The sequence below is a fragment of the Hyaena hyaena genome, unplaced genomic scaffold (assembly GCF_003009895.1).
Source record: "Hyaena hyaena isolate Hyena2069 unplaced genomic scaffold, ASM300989v1 scaffold_390, whole genome shotgun sequence".
Taxonomy (NCBI): domain Eukaryota; kingdom Metazoa; phylum Chordata; class Mammalia; order Carnivora; family Hyaenidae; genus Hyaena; species Hyaena hyaena.
The window spans coordinates 1,372,512-1,397,450 of NW_024081018.1; the positions used below are offsets into that span (position 1 = coordinate 1,372,512).

The window sequence follows — 24,939 nt, forward strand, 5'->3', positions numbered from 1 at the left end:
GAGATCAGTAGAGGAAGTCTGTTAGGCTCCTGGGAGAGAAGCACTCTACTAACAGAAGGTGTTATTAAAGTGAAGTGTTTGTACACTGCAGATGAAAGGCAGCAAACGAGAAGCCTAACCGTCACCCTCCCCAGAGAAAGGGTCAACTGGCCATCAGGGCAAACAAGGGGAGCGCCAGAGAAAGGAGCAAATGCCCTCCCTCCCACCCTTCTGCTCTGCTGGATGGTCTCCCGCTTGGGGATAGGGAGGCAAGAGAAGCAGGTGTTAATAAGGTCCCAACTTGTGCTCTTGAGCCTGGGGGTTGTGGGATTAAACAGTCTCCTCCTCCCTGAGGCCTCGCAGCCTCCTGCCCTTCCCATGGAGCCCTTCCTAGGGAACAGAAGCACCATAAGGCTTTTTATGTCAATTCTGGCCTCTCAGCTAGTCTTACCTGACTGCTTTTAAGCAGGGCCAAATTTCCAGAGGAGGGTCTGGGCCTTGTCCTGCAAGCTTGTGTGTCTAAGGCAAAGTTTTCACTCTCCCCTTTCCTAATCTACTCCTGCCTTCACCTACCTTTTCAAAGGTCGTCTGACCTGCTATGTGAACAGCCTTCTTGAGAAGAAAAAGAAGTGTGGTTCCAGGGACAACTGTTAGAGACAGGGTTCAAGCCCTGGGCAGAAGACTGGGGAAGAGTCCTAGCCTTCCCCAGAGATGCTTTATTACATAGTTTTGTCAGTCATCAGTGATTGGATGCAGAGACAGGAACTTTTGTGTTGTGCACGGCAGACTATGCCCCTTAGCAATGCAGTCAGATGGGGCGGGGACGGGTGGGTGCTTGGCTTCCCTGCCCAAGGGCAGGCTCTCAGATCCCAGCTGACAGAAACGAAAGCCTGACAAGCTGGGAGGAAGGAATGTTCAAGAATCGGTGACCTCCATGTTCTGTAGCTGGCTTTCTAGGGGGACATCCCTTGCTGCCCCTTTCTTTTTGCTGCCCTCGTGCTGCTTCTTCTGCTTCTTTGATGGCTCCTGGTCAATGGGGGCCGGCTTCACAAAAGGGATCAGTTCTTGGAGACCTGGAAGGAGAGAGCCAAGTAACCTATCATTTCTCAGGAGTCAAAGCCCCAGGACCTCTGGGGAGAGTTCTAGAAGACGACGATCCCTGTGAACAAAAGGGCACCCACGATCGGAACTGGTGTCATTAATTCTTTTCCTCCCCAATCTGAATCTTAGCTGCACTGGAACAGACATCACGCCTGTCCTGGCTACTCTCTCAGCTTTGCCCCCTGTGATGCCCAGCACCAGAGGGCAGGCAGCGTTCGGGGACTGTCACTGAAAAAGAAACACTGGTACATTCTGAAAGGGGCTTGCTGTGCAGAAGAGCGTGAAGACGCAAGAGGAGGAAGATGGCCGGGCAGGGAGTTCTACCTGGCGGCATGAACTCCTTCAATTTCTCAGGCACGATGATGCCTTTCTCTGTCTGGTAGTTCTCCAGGATGGCGCAGATGGTGCGAGTGGTGGCGCACATCGTGGCATTGAGCATGTGGACGAACTCCACCTGTGAAGACAGGGTCCCCACAGGGACACGAAACTCAGCCTGGTCTTACTCATGACCAGGAACCACCCACTCAGCCAGACTCCCCAGCTGTAACTTTCCAGACCAAAATCATTACCAATCTTTTCCTGGATTTGAATTGTTTAGTATTTACTGCCTATTAGGTAACTCCAGGAAGATTCCTCATGTCTCCGTGAGGGACAAGTGGTAGGTCCCAGCAAATGGAGAAGAGCTGGACCCTTTGAGGGGAGGAGGAGGAAACTACCAGGGTACCTCTCCTTTTAACCCCTTTCAAGTCCCTGACTTGGAAAAGATTAGGGCCTGAGAACTGGGTTTGAAGAGATAAGCTTACAAACCCAGGCCTTCTTGGCTGAGAGGGAAGACATTGCCTTCAACTTGTTTTCTGTAGACAGATGGGGATTATCCTTTATCTGGAGTCACAGAAAACAAAGCCCAAAAGAGAAAAGCTAGGATTACCTTGTAGAATAGAGCTAGATTCAGGTTTCTATCTAAAAGGACTCGGGGCACCTGGGTGGCTCAGATGGATAAGTGTTCAACCTCGCCCAGGCCATGATCTCAGACTTGTGGGTTCAAGCCCCATGTCAGGCTCTGCGCTGTCGACACACGACAGTACAGAGCCTGGAGCCTGCTTCAGATTCTGTGTTTCCCTCTCTCTCTGCCTCTCCCCTGCTGTCTCTCTTTCAAAACTAAACAATAAAAAAATTTTTTTAAGGACTCAGTCCTGGGGCGCCTGGGTGGTTCAGTCGGTTGTGTCTGACTGTTGATCTCAGCTCAGGTCATGCATGATCTCACAGTTCTGTTCAGGAGACTGAGCTCCACATCGGGCCCTGCACTGACAGCATGGAGCCTACCTGGGATTCTCTCCTTTCCCTCTCTCTACCCCTCTCCCATGCACGCACTCTTTCTCTCAAAATACATGAACTTAAAAATACACACAAACATACACTCAGTGCTTATTCAGCAGAAGTCACTTCCAGATTTTGTTTTTGGTCTAGGCTGAGCAGCTCAGATTTTCCCATACTCCAAGGACTGAGAAATAAGATGGACCTGTTCTGCACAAGGCCCTATTTCCTGCCTCCCCAGGGGCCATCTACCTTGTCCATCATCTTCTTGGTTTGCCCGTATCGGATTCGGAGGCGGCGAGCCTGGTAGTCTGTGCAGTTAGAACAGGAGACTAACTCACGGAAGGCTCCTGAGCCCGGAAACCAGGCCTCCAGGTCAAGCTTCTTACTGGCAGCATGATTCAAAGAACCTGTAAGGGAAAACCCCTAGAATTCATGAAGGAGGGAAGGGATTTCAAAAGGCTGACCTTTAGCAAACCTGCAGAATTCCTTAATCCACATCCTCTCCCCAGAAGTGGAATCATACTCAGATATTCTTATCACCAAATACTCCCAAGTGAGAAGAGTGTGATATTTTAATTAATGTGGGCAAGTACTTGGATTGTGAGCTATTTTGCTCTGTGTGGCAGCTCCGCAGGTGAGGGTGGTGTTTGTGGGGTGCGGGAAAGGGAGGCCGATACCTGAGACAATATTCACAATGTGGTAAGGGATCCCCAAAGACTGGTAGAAGTCCTCCGCGGTAGCAATCATCTCTTCAAACATCTCCCAGGACTTGTTGTCATGCGGTGACGCGTAGACAAACTGTTCAATCTGCAGGGGGGACCCAAGGAGACTGTGACGACGGGACAGGGCGAATAAACTAAGGGACTGAAGTGGGAGACATCCTTGTCCTGAAGACCCCTTCCCTCGCCCCTGGGAGTCGGGCGAGGCTGGGGCACCACACGAGGTCGGCGCTGGACTGGACCATGGCCGCAAGGACAAATGCTACATGGAGCTCTGCCCTGTGCACGCCAGGTACTGTTCTCAGTACTTTATCCCTGTCAACTAGTTGAATCCTCACAGCAGGCCTAATGAGGGATGTGCTATTATTATCCTCCGTTTGCAGAGGAGGAGACTGAGCACAGAGAGGAGAAGCAGCTTGTTTAAGGTTACACAGCTGCTAAGTGTTGGAGTTGGCGCTGGGGCTCAGGCAACCTGGTTCCAGGGTCTGTGTTTGCAGCCGCTCCAGCACACGCTTCTTGGGCAGAAATGTGTCGGCAGCGAGAGGCAAGGGCGGAGCTGGGGTGGGTCCAAGCCATACAGCTCCTGCCTCTCCTCTAACCACCCTGCAGAGATGCACAGAAGGATCCTGTTCCTCAGCCTGACCTGACCACTCACCTTCTCAAACTGGTGGACTCGAAAGATGCCGCGGGTGTCTCGGCCATGGGAGCCCACCTCCTGGCGAAAGCAGGTGGACAGGCCGGCATACTTGATTGGCAGATCCTCGGGCCGCAGCCACTCGTCCCGGTGCAGAGCGGCAATGGGCTGCTCTGACGTGGCAATCAGGTATTTCTCATCATAGGAGTTGTCATCCGACTTCTCACTGCCTTTGCCAATCACCTGTAGGACAGACCTCTACTAGTTAAGAGGGGGGGTAAGGACCTCAGCTAGAATAAGAAACCGCAGGGAAGATGCGAGTGATGTACAGGGAAAGCTGACTTTAAATTCCAGCCTGGAAGTGAACAGGGGAAGCTAAAAGACAAAGGAGGGAATTGGTCACTCCAAAATGGGATCCCTAGCAGAGATCAAAGACGTGCAAATTAAAAGTAGATAAAATATTCTGATAGTATTTTTTTACTTATCTAATAAATGAGACGTTTATAAATAATGTATAGTGGCCCACAATGGTTGGCTGCGCTGGTGGCAGTACAAATGAATCCACTCGACAAATGTTTGTTAGGTGTTTACTAAGTGCCAAGTTTGCCACTGTTGGGCAAAAGGAGACCCAGGCTCTGCTTTCTGGGTACTTAGGAGTTAGTCTAGGATTATACTCCTTAAAGAATCACTGTGGTTTGGCTGAAGAAAGTAATGCAGAAGATAAAAACGTATAAACAAGACAAAGTTCACTGTAACATGGCTTACTGATGGCAAAAAAGGAAGCCCTCTGAATATTTCAACAAGGGAAGAGCCGACAACCCTACATCACAGCCATGTAATATTATGTAACCATTAAAAAATGATGGTTATGAAGATCACAAAGTAACAGAAATGACGTTGATGTCACGCTGATGCAATCTGTATATATTGTGACTAGAAGTAGTGGAAATGATAGATGTCTGAAAAAAGCCCCCAAAAGGATATTAAAAATGTCAACTATTGGGGCGCCTGGGTGGCTCAGTCGGTTAAGCGTCCGACTTCGGCTCAGGTCATGATCTCAGGGTCCATGGGTTCGAGCCCCACGTCGGGCTCTGTGCTGACAGCTAGCTCAGAGCCTGGAGCCTGCTTCAGATTCTGTATCTCCCTCTCTCTCTCTGACCCTCCCCTGTTCACGCTGTCTCTATCTCTCTCTCAGAAATAAATAAAATGTTAAAAAAAAAATTAACTGTTGTATTAGGAATTGAGAAAGGTGATGACTTCCCCCCATCTTTTCCAAATTTTGTCATGTAGTATTATCTTAATTTTTAAAAAAGGAGAGAGGAAACTTCCCCTGGAAGATTACATTGCTACCTGACCGTGGGAATTTAGCCTCTTGTCAGGCTACCCACGTACAATGGCGAAAAACTCCAGAGCTGCACAGTCTAACAAGGTACAGCCACTAGGCACCGATGGCTATCTCAATTAAATTAAAATTTAGTTCCTTGGCTTGCACTAGCCACATTTCAAGTGTTCAACAGTCACATGTGGCTGGTGCTGCCACACTAGGTAGGAGACACAGAACGTTCCCATCATTGCAGAGAGTTCTACTGGACAGCGCTGTTCCAGAGAAGTCACAAAGTGAGGTTATTAGGCAAGAAGTGCCGGCCCAGACTCTCACTACTGAGACCTGTGACTCTCCCTGCATGTGGACCCAAGAAGCATCCGGAAAAGAGAGGGAGGGAGAACGCAGAAAACATAAGGGGCACCCGCCACCTAGTCTCTCTCATAATCCTCCATATAAGCTTTCTCTCTGGTGTTACCTGCAGGGCATCCTTCTAAAGTTCTGTTAATGATTATCCAATCTTGGGGAAGAGAAAAAGAAAAGAGAAAACTGGTTTCAGCTGATACATGAACACATTCCTCTCCTCATTAAAAGAAAGAAAGGAAGGGGTCCCTGGGTTAAGTGTCCGACTTCAGCTCAGGTCATGAACTCACAGTTTGTGAGTTCAAGCCCCGCGTTGGGGGCTATGCCAACAGCAGAAAGCCCACTTCAGATCCTCTGCCTTCCCCTCCCCGCCACATGTGTGCACATACATGCTCTCTATCAGAAATAAACATTTAAAAAAAGTAAAAGAAAGAAAGAGAAGAGAGGGAGGACATCAAGGTTACACTATTGATCAGGGTTTAGAAAACATTTTGCTTCCCACTGCAACTTGAATGAAAGCCTAACTAGAACTCATCAAAAGGACCCAGTGGGAAGAAGTTCTAACTGTTAAAGTCCTCTCTCTGCCTAAGATAAGTCAAGTGAGCCCAAGAGCACTACGTCCTTCCCAATAGGAACAAATTCACCCCCTTCTCACAGAAGGGGGGTGGGGGACAAGTGAAAGTAGACTATGGTGTGAGGGACAGCTGTTAGCAGAGATGCTCTAGAAATTCTGAGTGCTGGGCAGACTGTAGATGCCACAGCTGGTGTTAGTGTCGCCTCATCAGAACGACCCTCTGACTCTCAGCGTGAATAGCTCTGCTCCCCTGAGATGGTCCCCGGCTGTGAAAGAGTCACAACCTAGAGGCCACATCCATTCCAAGGAAAATATGTCTCACTTTCTAGAAGCAACTAGTCTGGGGTTAGGAGTATAAGCATATGAGAAGATCAGTCACTTCAATAATTTTCTTTTGTCCAAGCATTCAAAAAATGTGCTTCTTTTCAAAGCCCATAGTACTAAAGTATGCTCAATTTAGATAAGTCACACATTACCTGGGGAAAGATAATATAGACTCTATGCATGCACTGTCCAGTATGGTAGCCACTAGCTACATGCAGCTATTTAAGGTAAAATTAATAAAGATTAAAATTTTATTTCCTCAGTTGTACTAGCCACATTTTACGTGCTCAACAGCCACAATACAGAATATTTCCATCATCGCAGCAGGCTCTACTGGTCAGCACTGCTCTGTAGCTTTGAGGTTAAACTTCATAACTTAAGTCATTCTGCCACCCGGCCCCAGGCTTACTCACCTTATACAGTTCTTCGTCAAACTGGCTGAGCTGGGCCACTTCCTGCATGACCTCCTTCCTCATGAAGAAGGGGGTATAAATGGGAGTGTAGCCCCGACTCCACAAGGTGCGAAGGGCGTACTGGATGAGCGCCTGTTCCAGGAATACCAGGACCCCCTAAAGGAGCAGACACACGGCACTGTGGGACTGGATTCTATCCCCATCATGTTCCTCTGCTAGAACGTACGCTCAGAGGCAACGGGGGGCACACAGGAGGCCGGCAAAGACCGTGAACCAAAACAGCTGACCCAAGAGATTCTTTCTTAACACAAACGCCTAGGCACGCTGTAAGAAGCAAAGTGAGGCAAAAAGGATTCTTCGCCCACGGTGCACGGGAGGGCTTTCTTGCGCTAACTCTTACGACACTGAACTCATGTATATGTAAAGCACATTTACGTATGTGTGTATATGTACAGTATCTCCAAGATTATTTTCCCATGTCCTTCCAGAAATCCTCCCTGAATTCATCTGTCCTCTGTCCCAACTAATCTGGGTTTGTTGCCTCTAGCTACCCGTTCTCATAGCCCTCTGGGCCTCTTCACACCCCAGCACTCATTGAAGTGGGCGCGACTCTTTGTTACCTGTCTGAGGTCCAAGTACACCAAGCTCCTTAAAGGCAGACTGTCATGATTCAGTCAGTGTATCACGTATTCATAAGAGAGGGTCACTTAGTGGCTTTTGTTTTAGGGGATCCTGATAAGCACTCTCCTGCCTCAGAAAGAGAACTGCATCTGACTGCCAGTAAGTGTGCAGAACAAAGACAAGACCAAGGGCTGGATTTGTGGGCTTCGTTAAGTAGGTTATGTGTTCTGCACATATTTTTTTTAGCTCCTTTTTTTATAATCCCATCGCCATTGGTTCCTGACTCTTACCTTCAGGAAGTACCCTCGACTTCCAGCCACCACGGCCCCCTTTTCGCCTTCAAAGCCATCTACCATCACCACCAGGTCCACGTGAGAGTACTTCTTCCTGACTGTACAGTCACCCCAGATCCTCTCAACTTTGTTGTCCGCATCCTAAGGAAACAAGAGCAGGAGAGAAAGATGCACGAGATTGCTGAACACCATGACCTCCACCTTTCCAAACCCCATTCCAAGAACAACCTAGAGCTTTGCGAAACTACTGCTGAACTCAAGCACTAGGCTTTGGTCGTTGTGTACAGACATTAGGGAAGGGAATTGGCTAGAGAATCTGTGCTCAGCACAGAAATAATTCACAAATTCCTAGAAGCGACTCTAGCCAAGGAACTGATATCATGAATTTCTAAGAGGTCTTTTTCTCACTTTTTTTTTTTTTTTTACCCTTTTAAAGGACTCCTGGAAAATCCTGCAACAGGACAACCCCCTCCCCCCCAATCAGCATCGCCTGGGGTACAGAGGAGAATGTAGATTTCTTTTTTTTCCAGGCTCTCATTGGTCCCGGGGCCACATGAGGGCGGGCTCAGGGCCCTGACCTCCGGAGTCTCCCACCCCAGGCAGCAGGGAGTTTAACACTCGTTCACCAGGGAATGAATGAAAGAGGCACAGATGGGCCTAGCCCCGGCTGGGGTGTCGGGGAACAAAGGCTGGGCTCAGAGCAGCTTTGTGCTGGGGAAGCTCCCACTCAGCAGGAGACTTTTATCATGCAGATTTCCCTTCAACCTGCAGCTTCTCAGCAGGGTGTGGGTGAGGGGTGAGGGTGATTTAGCAGATCCCTCCCACAGGACCCGCAGCTACCACGGGCAACACACACAGTGGAGGACAGTGGCCCGATTTAGAAGAGATTTCTGTGCCAGGAGTCTCCTCCTACCTGCTGTCTCCGCCACTTCCCAATCAGGCGAGGATCTGACTCTTTCAATTCTCAATTGGTGGGCAGAGCAAATATTACGAAGAGCCAGCTTCTGACACAAGGCCTATTATACAGAGGGCGCCAGTGTTTCACTCTCCTCCTCCTACCCCGCCCCTGCCGCGTGGAGGCGAGGAGTGTCGGCCGCCTGCTGCGGCACCCACACCTACCTCATCATTGCTGATGGGCACAGAGGGATGCAGAAGGTTCCCGATCTCGCGGAGGTTCTCAAAGCGCTCTGCCTCCAGCTTTACCCGCTCAGCATCACATTTCAGAATGGCTTCATCGATGAGGAGTCGGACTTTTTTGATTTGTGAGACTTTCAGGTTCTGTAGATGAAAAGGAGAACCCCGGCCACAGCAGGTCAAGGATACAGAAGGAATAAGATTCAATTGCCCTGCTGTGCTCTAATGACAATCCTTGTGACAGCATTTTAAAAATTAACAATGAAAGCTTTCAAAGAACCAAAATTTATTACACATGCGCACACACACACGCGCGCGCACACACACACACACTTTCTTGCCCTTTAAAATTCACTGGCATTTTCTTTTGGGGTACCTAAGGCAGAGATAGATAAATTCTGGCCATTCTTCTCGTTCCGATATATCTCAGGGCTTTTAATACTGTAACTCTTTTCAGAGCTCTCTCCCTTCACTTGTACTTTCTGGGGGCGCTTGGGTGGCTCAGTGGGTTAAGCCTTGAGCATCCCACTTCAGCTCAGGTCATGATCTCACAGATTGTGAGTTCGAGCCTTTCATCAGGCTTTCTGCCAACAGCTCAGAGCCTGGAGCCTGCTTTTGATTCTGTGTCTCCCTCTCTCTCTGCCCCTCCCCAGCTCATGTTCTGTCTCTCTCTCTCAAAAAAAAAAAAAACCAAAAAAACCTTGTACCTTCCAATATTCCTGATTAAAACAACTTACCACTCTTATGTACTACATTTAACTGTTCCCTAGAAAGATTAGGAGCAAGAAACCTGTCTTAAGCTTATTTTGTATTCCTTCTTGCAAGTGTTTCAAACTACTGATTTCCCGGGGCTGGGGGAGCCCTGAGCAGATGGGGATGAACAGGAACAGCACCCCCAACCTAGCCCTTCAAGTACAGCAACCTTTTGCTTTTGTGTCTTTATTCCCTTGCTATGCTTCTGTGTTACAGGTTTTAAGAAAAGGTTCGGTGACTAAAAACTTGAAAATTACTCCTCTAGGATCACTGTTGGGAATATTTACTGAATTCCAACAAATCGAAAAATTCCTTGACTTTGTGAAAACGGGAGTTCTATAAATGAAACATAGTTCAGTTCCCCTCTTCTTCCTACTCTCGACCTTTCCACTCCATCTGTCTCCATCTCTGTGATGTAACAAACACTCAGGTGTAGAGGACAAGAGCAGGCAGGGACATTTCCCGCTGAGCACATTCAAGGGTGCCACAGTGCTGTGTGGGGTGGAGTGTGAGTGCTTGCCTGTCTGGGAATAAAGGTACAATGAAAGAACAGAAACCCAGCCTAGAAAAGGAAAGGACAATAACTTACAGCTAAGGTGTCCGCAGTGAGGTCATCAAGATTTAACACATCCTCTGGAATGGACTCATCTCCCACTGGCTCTTTTTTCTGCAAGGACAACAAAACAATATATTAAATAAAAGAAAATTTTTGACATAGTTTTAGAAGCGCACACCAAATTGATATATAAACTAATCTAAAAGCTCAACCCATGAGAGAAAAAATGAGTAAACTGGAAGTGAGAATTGTTCCAAGTCCTTTATCCTGCCACTCTCTAGCTTTTTGATCCTGGCCAGATCAATTAACCCACGGGGTCAGAGGGCTGACATCAACAAGTAGTGAGAAGAAGAATGTCTGCCCTGGATGCAGAGTAGTTATGGTCACCAAGAACGTGTGAAAATGCTCATAACACTGCTCAGTGCGGGGGCAGGTGCCTGGGTGTGAATTTGTGAATCCTGGTCAACTTGCTAAGAACAATCCCAGCACTGAGCACTGAGGGCAAAGGGGAAAAAATGGAAGTGATGATAGAATATTAGGATGCCAAGGAAAACAAAATTGCTAAGAACAATCCCAGCACTGAGCACTGAGGGTAAAGGGGAAAAAATGCAAGTGATGATAGAATATTAGGATGCCAAGGAAAACAAAATTTTAACAGGATGCCATCAAACCTGGAACTAAGTTTAAAGCAATCAGCACAACACGGCACAACATACCCCAGGGCTAGATTTTCTCCTCTCTGGTTTCTCTTCTCCCATTCTTTATGATATTCTGCCAAATCATTTCCAATCATTGTCCAGAGGCATGAGAAGATAATTTTAGGAGTCAAATTCTTCCCAAATTAAAAGGAGAAAGGGGCTCTTGGGGGCTCAGTCAGTTAAGCGTCTGACTCTTGGTTTTGGTTCAGGTCATAACCTCACAATTGGGGAGTCTGAGCCCTGTGTCTGGCTTTATGCTGACAGTGCAGAGTCTGCTTGAGATTCTCTTTCCCTCTCTTGGCCCCTCCCCCACTCACTCTCTGTCTCTTAAAATAAACAAACAAACATTTAAAAAAAAAAGGAGTTAAAAAAATTATCAAAGGCCATTATAACAAGATATGTAAGACCTCAGCAAAACTTGTGAAAGAACAAGTTGAGATTCAGAGCCTGCTTTGCAAGTATAAATCATGTACAATGTCTTAAAGATTTTTTTAAAATTCTATACATAAAATGATAGGCAATTACATTTATACAACCTTATAAACCACTGCACAAAACTGAGTCATAAGAAAGGAACCAAGTCTTTTGAGGGTAAAGCATAGAAATCCTGTAGATTTATTATACAATCACATATACCAAAGTGAGAAGCCAGGATGTTAACCATAACTCACACCCTTCAGTAACTCAAGCAAACTCATCTTAAAAATTAGCGAAAGTCCAGCCTGGGTGGCTCAGTCGGTTAAGCGTCTGACTTCGGCTCAGGTCATGATCTTGTGGTTTGTGGGTTCGAGTCCCAGTGTAGAATCTGTGCTGACAGCCTGGAGCCTGCTTTAGATTCTGTGTCTCCCCCTCTCTGTCCTTGCCACACTCTCTGTTTCATGCTCTCAAAAATAAATAAACATTTTTTAAAAAGTGGCAAAAGTCTGAAAATATCAGAATCAGTCTTCTTAAGAACAAGCATAGACTACTGAGGTAGGAAAAAATGGCCTCAAATCCCAAGATTTCCATATCTAGTAGCCATGACAGGCTGAGGTGCCTTCGCTATCTGATCATTCCTCTGGGCAGCAAATTCAAGTTCCAAGTTCAAGTTCTGGCCCTGCAACTAATTTATGATGTGATTTTAGGAAAGCCCCTTAATTTCCTAAGCCTATTCTCTTACCCTTTTAATAAGGTTGACAAATATACTACCTATACCCCAGGTTTGCAGCAAAGATCAAAACCAAAATGAGATGTACATAAAAGGGCTTTGAACACTTTCAAGCACTATATAATCAGAGCACTGCTAAGACCATTCTAATGGACAGTAAGGGAGAACACTCGTTGTGGGGTACAGTAAAGGGATCTAAGAATGCTATTGCAAATGAAAACACTTCCATCTTCTTGCTACGATAACACTTGGCTGACACTGTATATCCGCCCCAAAGAATACAGACAGGAGCATACACTGGAATTAACATAATTATGGGGCCTCTGACATGCAAATGATTAAGCATCATGAGTCCCAAAGGAAGAAAACTATATGATTTTCAATATCAATTTCCACAGCCAGTCACAAGCTGAAAGTGTAACAAGATACTGTTAGAAGGATTCAGATTATCATGAAATGTAAGGTGCTAGAATCCGGAAGGACTCTGTTATACTCTTTACTAGCTCAGGTTCCAAAATTTTACAATGTTTTTGTTTAGTGTAGAGGTTTGCAATTTACAAATGAGACAGATTTTAGGGAGCATTTAATATGTTTTTTAAATATGATTAAGGAGGGGCGCCTGGGTGGCTCAGTTGGTTACGCGTCCAACTTTGGCTCAGGTCATGATCTCACGGTTCGTGGCTTCCAGCCCCGCCCCACGTCGGGCTCTGTGCTGACAGCTAGCTCAGAGCCTGGAGCCTGTTTCAGATTCTGTACCTCACTCTCTCTCTGACCCTCCCCTGCTCACGCTGTCTCTCTCTCTCCTAGAAATAAATAAAACATTAAAAAAACAAAAAACAAAACAATTTTTTAAATGATTAGGGGGATAAGAGAACTTTTTTAAAATGAGAAAATCTTTCATTCTTTAAAAAAAATTTTTTTTCATTTATTTATTTTTTGAGAGAAAGAGTGCTCAAGCTCAAGTGGGGGAGGAACAGACCCAAAGCAGGCTCCAGGCTCTAAGCTGTCAGCACAAAGCCCAACGACAAGGATGCAGGACTTGAAAGCACAAACTGTGAGATCATGGCCTGAGCTGAAGTCGGCCATACAACGACTGAGCCACCCAGGTGCCCCGAGGATATTTTTGAAGAAAGATTACAAACATGAACTATCCTGAATACCAAAGCAAGCCCAAGCTGAAACTTAACATTCTTCCAGCAAGGAAGGAGTCTGGATGAAGGCCAGTAACTACCTGCTCTCTGTCGTTACTTAAAATTGCTGAATAACTACAATGTTGTAGGTTCTCCCCATTTAAAAACTTTAGTTCTTCCAACTCTGTTCTGTAGGTGAATGTTAGCATTGACATTTCATAGATGAGAAAACCAAAGCTCAGAAGTGACTTGCCTGAAGCCACAATCCAGGTCTGAATTCCCGGTCTGTGCTCCTTTCATTAAACAGCACGGCTACACTGAGACTAAGAATCTCAAGTCCACCATAAGTAAACCTTTTTGGCACTGCAGGTTGAGCTTTAGAAATAACTGGACAAGGGGCGCCTGGGTAGTTCAGTTGGTTAGGCAGCCGACTTCGGCTCGGTCATGATCTTGTGGTTCATGGTTTGTGATCTGTGAGTTGGAGCCCCACGCAGGGCTCTGTGCTGACAGCGCAGAGCCTAGAGCCTAATTCTGATTCTGTGTCTCCCACTCTCTGCCTCTCTCCCATTCATGCTCTGTCTCTCTCTCTCAAAAGTAAATAAACATTAAAAAATTTAAAAAAACCAGAAATAACTGGATAAGATTACTGTGGAATTTATATTCTTATTATAAGAACAAAATAGACAATGAATGAGCAATGTGGCAAGAATCTTATCTTGCAACAAGACTGTTTATCTCCCCCAAATCTGTACGTTGAAACCTGATCCCTAGTGTGAAGGTATTTGGAAATGGGGTCTTTCAGAGTAGAGTAGACCATGAAGGCAAAGCTCTCATCAAAGAGATTAGTGCCCTCCTTATAAGAGACCCGGGAGAGCTCCTTTCTATCACGTGAGGGCACGACAAGAGGGCTGCCTATGAACCAAGAAGCGGGTCCTCATCAACATGGAATCCACCAGTCCCTTGATCTTGGACTCCCCAGACTCCAGAACTGTGAGAAATAAACTTCCCTTGGTTATATGCCACCCAATCTATGGCACTCTGGTACAGCAGCCTGAAAGGACCAAGGCATATCTGAAGACAGAAGCTGGACTCACCTTCCCCTGAAGGTGCCTCTGAGTTCCCTTCCCCACCTCCTTCTTTTATTTTTTAAATCATTTTCCCCTGGTAAGAAATTCAGTACCTCCTAGAATTAGGTACTAAATTAGACGCTACGTGAGTATTAACCGAGAGCAAGACGAAGCCCCTCTGCTCAAGCTCTCAAGGCCGTTACCCAGCTCTCACCTTCATTTTCTCTCCAATTGTCTTGCTGCACAGGTTCTTTAGCTTGTTCAAGTTGTCTGCCCGAAATCGGCCTGAAGAAGAAAGAATCCAAAATATACCAAAGACATGTGATAATTAAAACACCCCCCCTTACTCATGTTCTTCAGGCAGAGCTAAAGGATCTCATGAAGCTGTGAAATCTTACAGCTTTAGAGCCCCCAATTTAGTTGGCATATAGTGGTGACAAGAGGATTTCCCCAGCATTTGATGACAAGGAAAAGTCCCTTCTGGGACTGAAATTAGAAAGTATCATAAGCTGGATGTTGCCACAGTGAAGTAACACATCTGAGAAACCTGGAAAAAACGCAAGTTAACTATAACTTGCTCAATTATCTTAAAACCCATTTAAAGAAACTATGTGATAGGTGCTGGAATCTAGAAAGAGCGTAGTCTTGTTTCTAGACCCATGAACTTGTTTGCTACATCTCTGTGCTAGAAATGGTTTGTGTGTTTCCCTTTGCTCTGACATAAATCTCACCTGGCAGCCTTGAGAGTAAGTTTTTTATACTTTAGTTTCTTTTGGGAAGGCAGTGCACTAATCAGCCTACAGGGGAATTCTGGCCCAAAGTAGTGTGTCAGTATTATGGTTCATTTGTCTAGTTAGCAGAAGTTGGACCTCTTGAATGTAAGCCCGAGGAGCAATACAGCAAAAATCAAAATTTTGATAGGTGAAATGATGAGTAGAAATGAGACAGCCCTAGGCAGCTATTTTTTAAGGTTTTGCTGAACTGGAACTAGTAAACTTCAGCACCAAATGATGTAACTACTTTCTCATTCACTTACATTGATTAGAGAGGAACAGACTAGCGGTCCCCAGGGTTGGAAGGGAGAGGGGAAAAGAGAATGGACTACAAAGGGGCAGTGAGAGGGATCTCTGGGGTGATGGAACAGTTCTGTCCTGAGTGTGGCAGTGGTTATGCAAACCTACACACAGGATAAAGTCGCACAGAACCCCCCCCCCCCCACACACACACAGTGCATGTAAAACTGGTGAAATCTGAATAAGGTCTGTGGACTGTAGCAATGTCAATTTCTGAGGAACACTGGGTGAAGGGCACACAGGACCTTCTTATACTATTTTTGCAAATTCCTGTGAATCTGTAACTATTTTGACATAAAAAGTTTTTAAAAATTTTATTTAGTCCCTCCTATTTGCAAGGTCCTATGTTAAGTGCTGGGAATATAAAAGAAAATATCATGCTATGTGCTGAAAATAAAAGAAAATAAGACAATTAAAAAATAATATAACAATGCTGAATGTTTCAATCAATGAACATAGCATATCCCTTCATTATCTTTAATTTCTCAGCAATGTTTTGTAGTTTTCACTGCAGGAATCTTGAACATCATTTATTAAAAGTATTCTAGATATCAGATGCTTTTTAATTATAATTTGTATCCAGAGATATCACTGGGGCACCTGGGTGGCTCAGTCAGTTAAACACCCGACTTCAGCTCAGGTCATGATCTCGTGGTCCATGAATTCAAGCCCTGTGTCGGGTTCTGTGCTGACAGCTCAGAGCCGGAAGCCTGCTTCAAATTCTGTGTCTCCCTCTCTCTCTGCCCCTCCCCTGCTCACGTTCTGTCTCTCTCTCTCAAAAATAAATAAACATAGAAAATATTTTTAAAAATTAAAAAAATATATATCATCGATTCTGTATATCATATACAGTGATCTTGCTAAATTTAATTCTTTTTTTAAAATATTTTTATTTATTTCTAGGAGAGAGAGAGAGAGAGAATGAGAGAGAGAGGGACAGTGTGAGCAGGGGAAAGTCAGAGAGAGAGGGAGAAACAGACTCTGAAATAGGCTCCAGGCTCCGAGCTGGCAGTCAGCACAGAGCCCGACACGGGGCTCGAACCCACGAACCATGAGATCATGACCTAAGCGAAAGTCGGACGCTTAACCGACTAAGCCACCCAGGCGCCCCATTGCTAAATTTAATTCTAACAGTTCAGATGCTGCATACATAAACAAGTTATCTGCAAATAATAACTTTCTCTTTTTTAGTGAGGTATAATTGATATAGAACACTGTATTAGTTTCAGGTGTACAACATAATGATTTGATATTTGTATACACTATAAAATGATCACCACAGTAAACCTAGTCACCATCTGTCACTGCATCCTATTCCAATCCTTTATTTCTTTTTCTTGCCTTATATCATACTGTCTAGAACCTCTAGCATGATGTGGACTAAAAGTGGTGATAGCAAATATCCTGTCTTGTTCCCAACCTCAGGGGGGGCAGCATTCAGTACTTCATCATTAAGAACATTAGCTATAGGCTTTTTGATAAATACCTATTATCAGATTAAGGTAGTTCCTTCTATTCCTAGCTTGCTGCATTTTATCATGGGCAAGCAGAGCAACATGGAAAAAAATGAACTTGATCTCTATCTCACATCATATACCAAAACCAATGTGAGATGAATTATCTACCTAAATGTGAAAGGCAGAGTAATAAAACTTCTAGAAAAAATACTGGAGAATCTCTTCAGGAACGTGGGATATGAAAAGACTTCTTAAACAGAAGACAGGAAGTACAAACTATAAAGAAGAGATCAATAAATTAGACTTCATTAAAATTAATTTCTATTCATTAAATGACTGAAAGAGTGAGAGGCAAATTAAAGACTGGGAGAAAATATATACAATATATACATCTGACAAGGTCTTATATCCATAATGGATAAAGAATTCCTACAAATCAACAAGAAAAAGACAATCAAATAAAAATTGGTCAACATCCTTGAACAGACACTTTTTAAGATAGGCTATCCAAGTACTAACAGGTTTATGAACAGATGCTCAATATCTTTAGTCATCAGGAAAATACAAATTAAAACCACAATGAGATACCACTACAAATCCACCAGATGGCTAAAATTAAAAAGACTGCCAATATTAGGGGCAAGAATGTTGAACTAGAACTCTTCTTTTGCTAGTGGGAGTGTTGACTGCTATGACTACTTTGGATAACTATTTGGTAATATCTTCTAAATCTAAACATGTACCTACCTTATGATTCAACAACTCTACTTCAGGGCATATACCTTACAGAAATGAGTGCTTATGTCTACCAAAAGACACACAAAACAATGTTCATAGCACCTTATTCATAACACCTTCAAATTCGTAGTAATCCAAATGGCTATCCGTAGAACTGATGGGTGTATTTATATGATGATTGGTATATTTCCATAATGGAGTACTGTACAACAACGAAAAAGAACCAACCGCTACTCCACGTGAAAAGATGGAACAATCTTATAGACATAATTTTGAGAGAAAGAAGGCACATACAAAAGTGTATATGCTATGTAAGTCCATTTATATTAAGTTCAAAATCAGGCAAAACTAATTTATGGTGACAGAGGGCAGAATACTGGTATTTTTGGAAGGGGCCTTGCCAAAGGAGCCTGCTGGGATGCTTGCTGCGAATGTCTTTGATCTTGCTCTGGGTGGTGGTTACACAGGTACAGATTTATAAAACCCATTAAGCTGCACATTAAAATTTGCATGTTTTACTGAATATATTGCATCTCAATAAAAAATAAGCTTAGAAACGCTGTATATCAAAATAGTATAACTGCTACAATGAGATATATGAGACACAGAGAACACTCAACAAGTGAGGTAGTGCTATGGGAACAGAGTTGGTTTAGCAAAGAGGGTTGATGGGAGTGGGGGCAGCAGCCTGGTAAGGAATATTCCAAGAGGCAAAAATCGCGGAGGTGTGAAAGAGCATACAGGTAGCATAACAGGCTAGAACAAAGAGAGGAGAGCGTATGTTGGGAGTGAAAGAAGGGGAGCTTTGTAAATTCTGTTAACTAATTTGCATTTTTAGGCTTTAGGGCAACACTGTCTGATGTGGTAGCCACTAGCCACATGAGGCTGCTGAGGACATGAAACATGGCAAGCCCAAATTGAGATATACTGTACACGTAACATATACAACGGCTTCCGAAGACTTGCAAAAAAGAAAAAGAATGTAAAATATCTCAATTTGTATATTGATCACATGTTGAACAGTACGTTTTTACATATTGGGTAGTATTAAAATTAATTTCCTGGGGTGCCTGGGTGGCTCAGTTGGTTGAATGACCAATTCTTGATTTTGGCTCAGGTCATGATCCCAGGGTCATGGGATGGAGCCCTGTGCTGAGCTCCATGCTGAGTGTGGAGCTTGCTTAAGATTCTCTTTCTACCTCCTGCCCCTCTTTCCCACTCATGGACGCTCTCTCTCCAAAAGAAAATTTTAAAAAATTTTAATTTCTTGGCTTTTTTTTTTTTCCCTTTTTAAGTGACTACCAGAAAATTTACAATCACATGTGTGGCTCACATTATATTTCTATCAGACAGCGCTGCTTTAAGGTAAGAATGTCACTGCAAGACTTAAACTTGGATGTAAAATAAAATGATTAGATTTAAACTCCAAAAAGATCGCGTGTCCTGGATGTGGCCCTGCACAAGGTGACCCTGGGGGTGAAACTGAAAACAGAAAATTCTCTCAATGAGAAGGCCCTGACTTAAGGCATGTGCAGGGGGGTTAAGTAGAAATAACTTCAACAGATAGTAAAGAGAAATCTCGTGCAGGATTGCACAGGCTAGATAGAATTCCTGTGATTAGTAGATTTCAAGACACATTGAAATCTAGTAGCTTTGGAAATAGTCGAGACAAATGCTTATCATATGTCCAAATGTGTCCTTGCCATATTAGTCTTTATTAAAAATAAATTGTAGTTTGCATCCTTGGAGTTAGAAGAGTTATGGTCAACTCCAACAGGATACTATGACTCCAAGTTATATCGGACATCTATGTTCCACATGAAGCCCTCATGGTACCTTGCAAGTCTATAGGCAGACAAATAGGTATACTTGTGAAGTCTGCTGCGTCCTCATTCAGGGAACATGATCTGAGTTTTTAATGTGGCTCTGAGTTACAAGTCCTTATGGCGGCCAAAAACAAAAGAAGCCCAACCTCTGATCTGAGGTTCAGATGTAAAAGAACCTCGATATAAGATCTGTCGAAGTCCAACTTGGGCAGCCAGGGAATTGGTAAACATCATGAATTGGGAAGGGATGTTGGGAAGAAAAGAATCAAGTCAACAGATGAAAATAAACTACATAAACTGTTTTTCATACAGAAGGCCTGAACACAGAAACTATTCGTGAATTCAATAAACCTTTGTCAAGCCCTCACCAAGAACCAGGTACAGAGCCAGGTACTGGAATTAAATGTATACATGTGTAGATGTATTTCCTGTATGTATGTGTATACCCTAGCTCCTAGGACATACAGGTGAATAAAACACAGCCTTGTCCCCAAAGAACTCATCTCTTCATCATATATCCACTCATCAAGTAAGGGACAGAATTTTCTGTGGATGCGTATGTTATAGACAAGAGACTAACACATTCAAAGTCATTTAACAGCTGTGCAATAACCAGCCTGACGCAAAATCTGATACTTCTGACTTCTGATTCAGTAAAAGTGTCCAATCTAGTTTTTTCCTTCCATTTAATTTAATTCCATTGCAATCAAAAATTCAGATTTACATCTGAATGAGTGGTGGCATCTCACAGTCAAATACCACATTAGAATGAATGAGACTACAGAATTAGCAGACAACAGGAGTTAAACAAATACTCTTTTCCTATCCTATACCCTGATGAATTTAGGAAAATCAATTTTCCTAACAGAAATCCACATTTTTGGACACCAAGTGCCTTTGCAGTGTGCGGTCATAAAACCTGGCCCTCAGTTGGTTGCAGACCTATTGCATCAGACAAAAAAAAAAAAAGAATCACATGTGCTTGACAGCTTCCGGCCAATCAGTGACTACTCCAGTTAATCCAGGCAGAAGTTGACAGGCAGAGGGTTCTCTGGTTTTATTTAGCTTTACAAAAGATGCCCGGATCAGTTCCAGGTTCTAGACCAACTCTGCTAACATCCTTTCCGGAAAACTTGCATAAATCACAATTAAACATCCTCAGTAGTTACAAGCTTGTTCTTGCCTCACCGCACTTCTCTCCCCATGCCCGCTCTACTACAGAAAAGTCTTTCCTCGATTCTAACAGGTATGCCTGCAGAGGGTATGAACCTTCCCAAAAGCTCGAGATCTTTGCTTTCAGCCAGGAGCGGCTGCCCAAGTCCCAAAATACTTCCGATATGGGTGGACTGAACTATTACGCTGCAAACATGACTCAGTCTCAGGCTGGGGCCTTAGATCCTATCAAATTAGAGGGAAACCACTAGGGCCTTGCTAAAGCTGAGAAAGGGACCGAAAGCAACCAAAGATGAGTGTTAGGAAAGGAGATCCTCCCACCCCAAACCTCCCGCTCTAGCTTTCTTCTGGCTACCCTTGCCGCAGGAAGGCTTGACAGCTCTTGATGCGCACGCGCCATGCTCCTTCCCAGATGGACCAGAAATCCGCACAGAGCAGGCGTGGAAGGCAGCTCCCACCGCCCGGACGGAGGGAAAAGGTGGGACGGCCCCGGCCCGCCCAGTGCGTTTTGGGGGATAGGGAGAGCTTCGGAGTCACCGCAACCAGAGAGGGGGCTGACGAGGGGTAGAAGCTGTGGCCTCGGGAGCGGTAACGAGACCGGAGATGCAGTTGGTATTAGGACCGGGGGACACCCTGATCGTACTGGTACTTACATCGTCGCCACTCGCCGTCTGCCTTCACCAGCTGATCTACTAGTCCCGGGTCCTTGAAGCGCTTCTCCTGCGTCTCTCGGATGAGGGCCGGGTCGCCTCCTTTATCTACCCGGAACAAATCCAGATCCAGCACCATCTTTCCTTGTCTCGGGCCACACTAAGGGACGTGAGGAACGTACCACAGCAGCCACTTTACCGCCGCACTGCGCCGGCGCGCTGACCCGCCCTCTCCGCGCAGGCGCGGCCGGAGGGCGCAGGCGCCCCCTCTCGGCCGGAAGGAACTGTGTCCGAGACTGGGCAGCTGATCCGAAGGTGTGCTTGGGCGTGGGCTTTTCAGGTCTTGCGCAGGGCGGGTCTGGTTCGTGGCCTTGGTCCCTGTGTGGTAGGGTCGTTCATTGCCCCATGAAAGTGAGTGCCTCAGTTTCCTCATGTTAAAGGGCATCTCTCAAGCCAGGCAGAGGCCTGCCAATATGGTGTCTGGCTTCTAGCAGCTGGAGCTTCCAAAAGATGCCAGTTTTTGTGTTACAAGCATGGATCCTAAGACGGGACCCTCTCCGTGAATTTCTGTTCTCTTCTCCATCTTGAGACAGGAATATGGTTACATGTTTTAGTCTGTGGGCTACCTCAAGATTCCTGTTCTCCTGCCTAAGAGCTAGGATACCTTTCCTAACTGGCTTATTGAGTAAAGCAGATCGTCCTGGTACCAATCTTTAGGATGACAGCATTTGAAAAGTGCGATCTAAATCTTTGAGAGAGAGACATGAGGGGACCTTAACAAGAGGAAAGTATTTAGGAGATTTGAAGGCAGTATGAAGTTTTGAAGTCACATCTTGGGTCCTTGAACAAAGATTTTATATTTTCATTTTAATAATGTCCAGGCCTTTACAGTGAAATATCATGATTGCTGATTGGAGCCAAAGTTATCAAAAAGCCCTCCTAGTAACAGGTGATTATTTGGACGATTTGGGAATAGATGGTCTGTTCACTGCATTCTCTGCAGAGAGGTTAGAGCCCCACCAGGGATGCCCCACAGCTAGCTATGCTAAGACCTTCTTGATCCGATGACACTTGGCATGGGCTTCTGTGATGAGCATATGGGATTGCTATCCCTGCTTCCCAATAAGTGTCTGCCAGGCCAACTTAGATGTAGTATAAGGCTGAAGACAGTGGTGAAGCTGACGAGTACAGATCCAGAGGGAGGCTTGAATAAGAGGTTTGTCTGCGTTTGCCTGTCTAGGTTCAGTTTGCCTAGAATGCTAGATTTAAAACCAGTATAAAGGACATGTTGGAAGCTGCAGTCTCTGAAGAAAACATGAAAGAAAACTTTCATCCAAGTGTTGGGTTCTCTGAAGCCTTCTGAGGGCAAGGTCTGATAGGGCCTGACTGCTTCTATGTATGAAGTGTGTTTTGTTTACTAAGTTTCATGATAGTGATGGGTGTTCCTAAGCCTGCCCTGGGGCCCAGGCTGAGGGGAGGAGGTCCTGTTGGGCCAATCCAGTCAGTATAATTGGAAGGATTACCTTAAAATTCTGTCTTCTTCAGGGGTGCCTGAGTGGCTTAGCCAGTTAAGGGTCGACTCTTGGTTTCCGCTCAGGTCATGATCTCCTGGTTCATGAGTTTGAGCCCCCATCAGGACCTGTGCTGATAGTGTGGAGCTTGCTTGGGATTTTCTCTCTCATCCTCTCTCTCTGCCCCTCCCTTGCTCTCTCTCTCTCTCTCAAAATAAATAAACTTAATTTTTAAAAAAAAATTCCGTCCTCTCCAAATTTCCTTAGGAATTTTCACCATTAGTCTTATTGTTATATCACAGCCATCTTCCTTTAAAATGCTGTTACCTGATAAATGTGACAAATTAACATAAAAGCATACTTCATCAGCTTAGAATCATAGCATTGTTAGAGCTGGAGGTGAATTTTAGCTACCTGATAGCCTAATTATTCCTAACCATTCCGAACCTTTTCATCACCTTGTCCTCCTGCTTTTTTTTTTAATTTTTAAAATATTTTTTTTTTATTTTTGAGAGAGAGAGAGAGTGTGCATGAGTTGGGGAGGAGCAGAGAGAGAGGGAGACACAGCATGTGAAGCAGGCTCCAGGCTCTGAGCTGTGAGCACAGAGCCCGATGTGAGGCTCGAACCCATGAACCAGATCGTGACCCGAGCCAAAGTCGAATGTTTAACTGACTGAGCTACCCAGGTGCCCCTGCCTCCACTGTTTTGAAATATGTTTGTCTAACAAACATGATTTTAAAAATTCACTTCCCCTTCTTACTAATCAAATATATACAGCTGCTATTAGAATTTCTGATCAGCAGGATATAACCAGTGTTACTATATTGCCAGAAGCTAATGCAAAAACAAATCAACATAATACTTTATTTATGGAGTGATGATGTGAAGCCGTACCACTCATGGATGTGTGATTTCTGTTAAGCTTTAATACCAAGAATAGCTATGGGTGCTGCATCTGAGGACTCAGGGATTCAGGGACCCCCAGCTGGAAAACAGCTAGGCCAACCCCTTTATCTTCTCTACAGGAACACTGAGACCCAGGGAAATTAACCAATAGAGCCAAAACCTGAATACTGGTAAGACTCTAAGATAGAATAATGTTTAGGTTTGTCTCTGTGTTAGAATTCCTTAGCAGAAAACAGAGCCTTCAGGAACTTGGCTAGAAAATGGTTTTTTTGTTTGTTTGTTTGTTTTTCCTTATAGGAGAGAGACCCTTTAATGCATCTGTATCTCCATGGGACCTAGCGTGATGCCTTACACATGGTAGGTGTTTGTTATATCCTTGTTGGGTAAGTGAGTTACAGGGAGTAGGCTAAGGGGTTAGAAGCATGTGGCAGTTTCGGGAAGTAGAGTCCTAGTTGAGACATGGCCTTGGGGGTCCTGGGCAGCTGGTGGGCAGCCTAGAGGGAATGAGTACCTGCAGGGAGGGAGCAAGAAAAGAGGGTGGGCACCCAGCCGTAGATGCCACCCTCAGTTTTTAGCAGTTTGGTGCTGGTTAATGTAGGAGGGCTCTCCTGGGCCTTGTTTTACTTCTCTTTTCTTCTTGGATCTGAAGATTTTCTCAGTGTTGGACATGCAAGCCCTACCCTCTCACTCCCCTGCTAGAAACCTTCGGTGGCCATCTGTTGCCCTCAGGAGAGTGTCCAAACATAGGTGTCAAAGCCCTTCATGATCTCCCCTCTACCAACTTCTCTAAAATGTTCCCCTTGTCTCTTGCCATTCCCTCCTCACATTCCGCATGCTGAGCTACTTGTAGCTCCCCTTTCTTGTCTCTGAGACTTTGTACAGAGTGCTTCTAGCTGGAGCTCCCCTTCCCTCCCCTCTTCCTCCCACTTGGCTAATTTCTTCTTCCTCCAGGAAGTTGTCTCTGATACACTATTCACCCCTTCCCCAGACTGGTGCAGCACCCACTCTTCTAGGTTCACACAGTACAGTGACATTTATCATCCTGTTTCAGGAGAAACTGGCAACCCCACCTCCAGTTCCAGGCTGCCCACTCCCTTCTGTCAGAGAGACACAGTAACAAAGGAAGTTCATGCTGCCATCCTTGGACAATGAAGGAGGAACCATCTAAAAATAACATGGGTCAGGGAAAGCTGCCAGGATCTTGGGGCACTTTGATCCCACCTCTCCCTCTGTTAGAATTGGAATGAGGTGTCCGTTCTTCTACCAAACTGTGTGGTTTGGGGTATTACCTTTTCTGTGGGACTGTTAACCTGAGCACTAAAATGGAATTAGTGTATATTCTAAATTCTCCTCAAATACCTCTTAAATTATCCATATACATTTTATATGCAACCCTATGTCAGTTTTTCTGTCTCTTCAATAGGCGTTGTTGCTCTGTGGTTCTCAATTAATTGTCTTCT

The 24,939-nt window shown here is 44.8% G+C and overlaps 1 protein-coding gene across 1 annotated transcript; it reads right to left on the minus strand.

The window, feature by feature from the left end:
• Positions 1-629: 629 nt before the first annotated feature.
• SARS1 (seryl-tRNA synthetase 1) lies at positions 630-21,271 on the minus strand. Its single transcript, XM_039251099.1, has 11 exons — positions 21,065-21,271; positions 14,359-14,429; positions 10,136-10,213; positions 8,779-8,937; positions 7,657-7,800; positions 6,746-6,901; positions 3,772-3,993; positions 3,075-3,204; positions 2,647-2,804; positions 1,405-1,534; positions 630-1,052 (listed from the first exon to the last, which is right to left on the minus strand). The coding sequence occupies exons 1-11, from the start codon at positions 21,198-21,200 to the stop codon at positions 895-897; spliced, it is 1,542 nt and encodes a 513-aa protein (XP_039107030.1). The 5' UTR covers positions 21,201-21,271; the 3' UTR covers positions 630-894.
• Positions 21,272-24,939: the final 3,668 nt, after the last annotated feature.

Bases quoted from the DNA above. Each gene is read 5' to 3' on its own strand.
- SARS1 (XM_039251099.1), bottom strand. From the start codon at position 21,200: ATGGTGCTGGATCTGGATTTGTTCCGGGTAGATAAAGGAGGCGACCCG. The intron at 14,430-21,064 runs GTAAGTACCAGT...TTTCTTCTTCAG, and splicing joins AGACGGCGAGTGGCGACGAT to GCCGATTTCGGGCAGACAAC. The intron at 2,805-3,074 runs GTATCGGCCTCC...TTTCCCTTACAG, and splicing joins CATTGTGAATATTGTCTCAG to GTTCTTTGAATCATGCTGCC.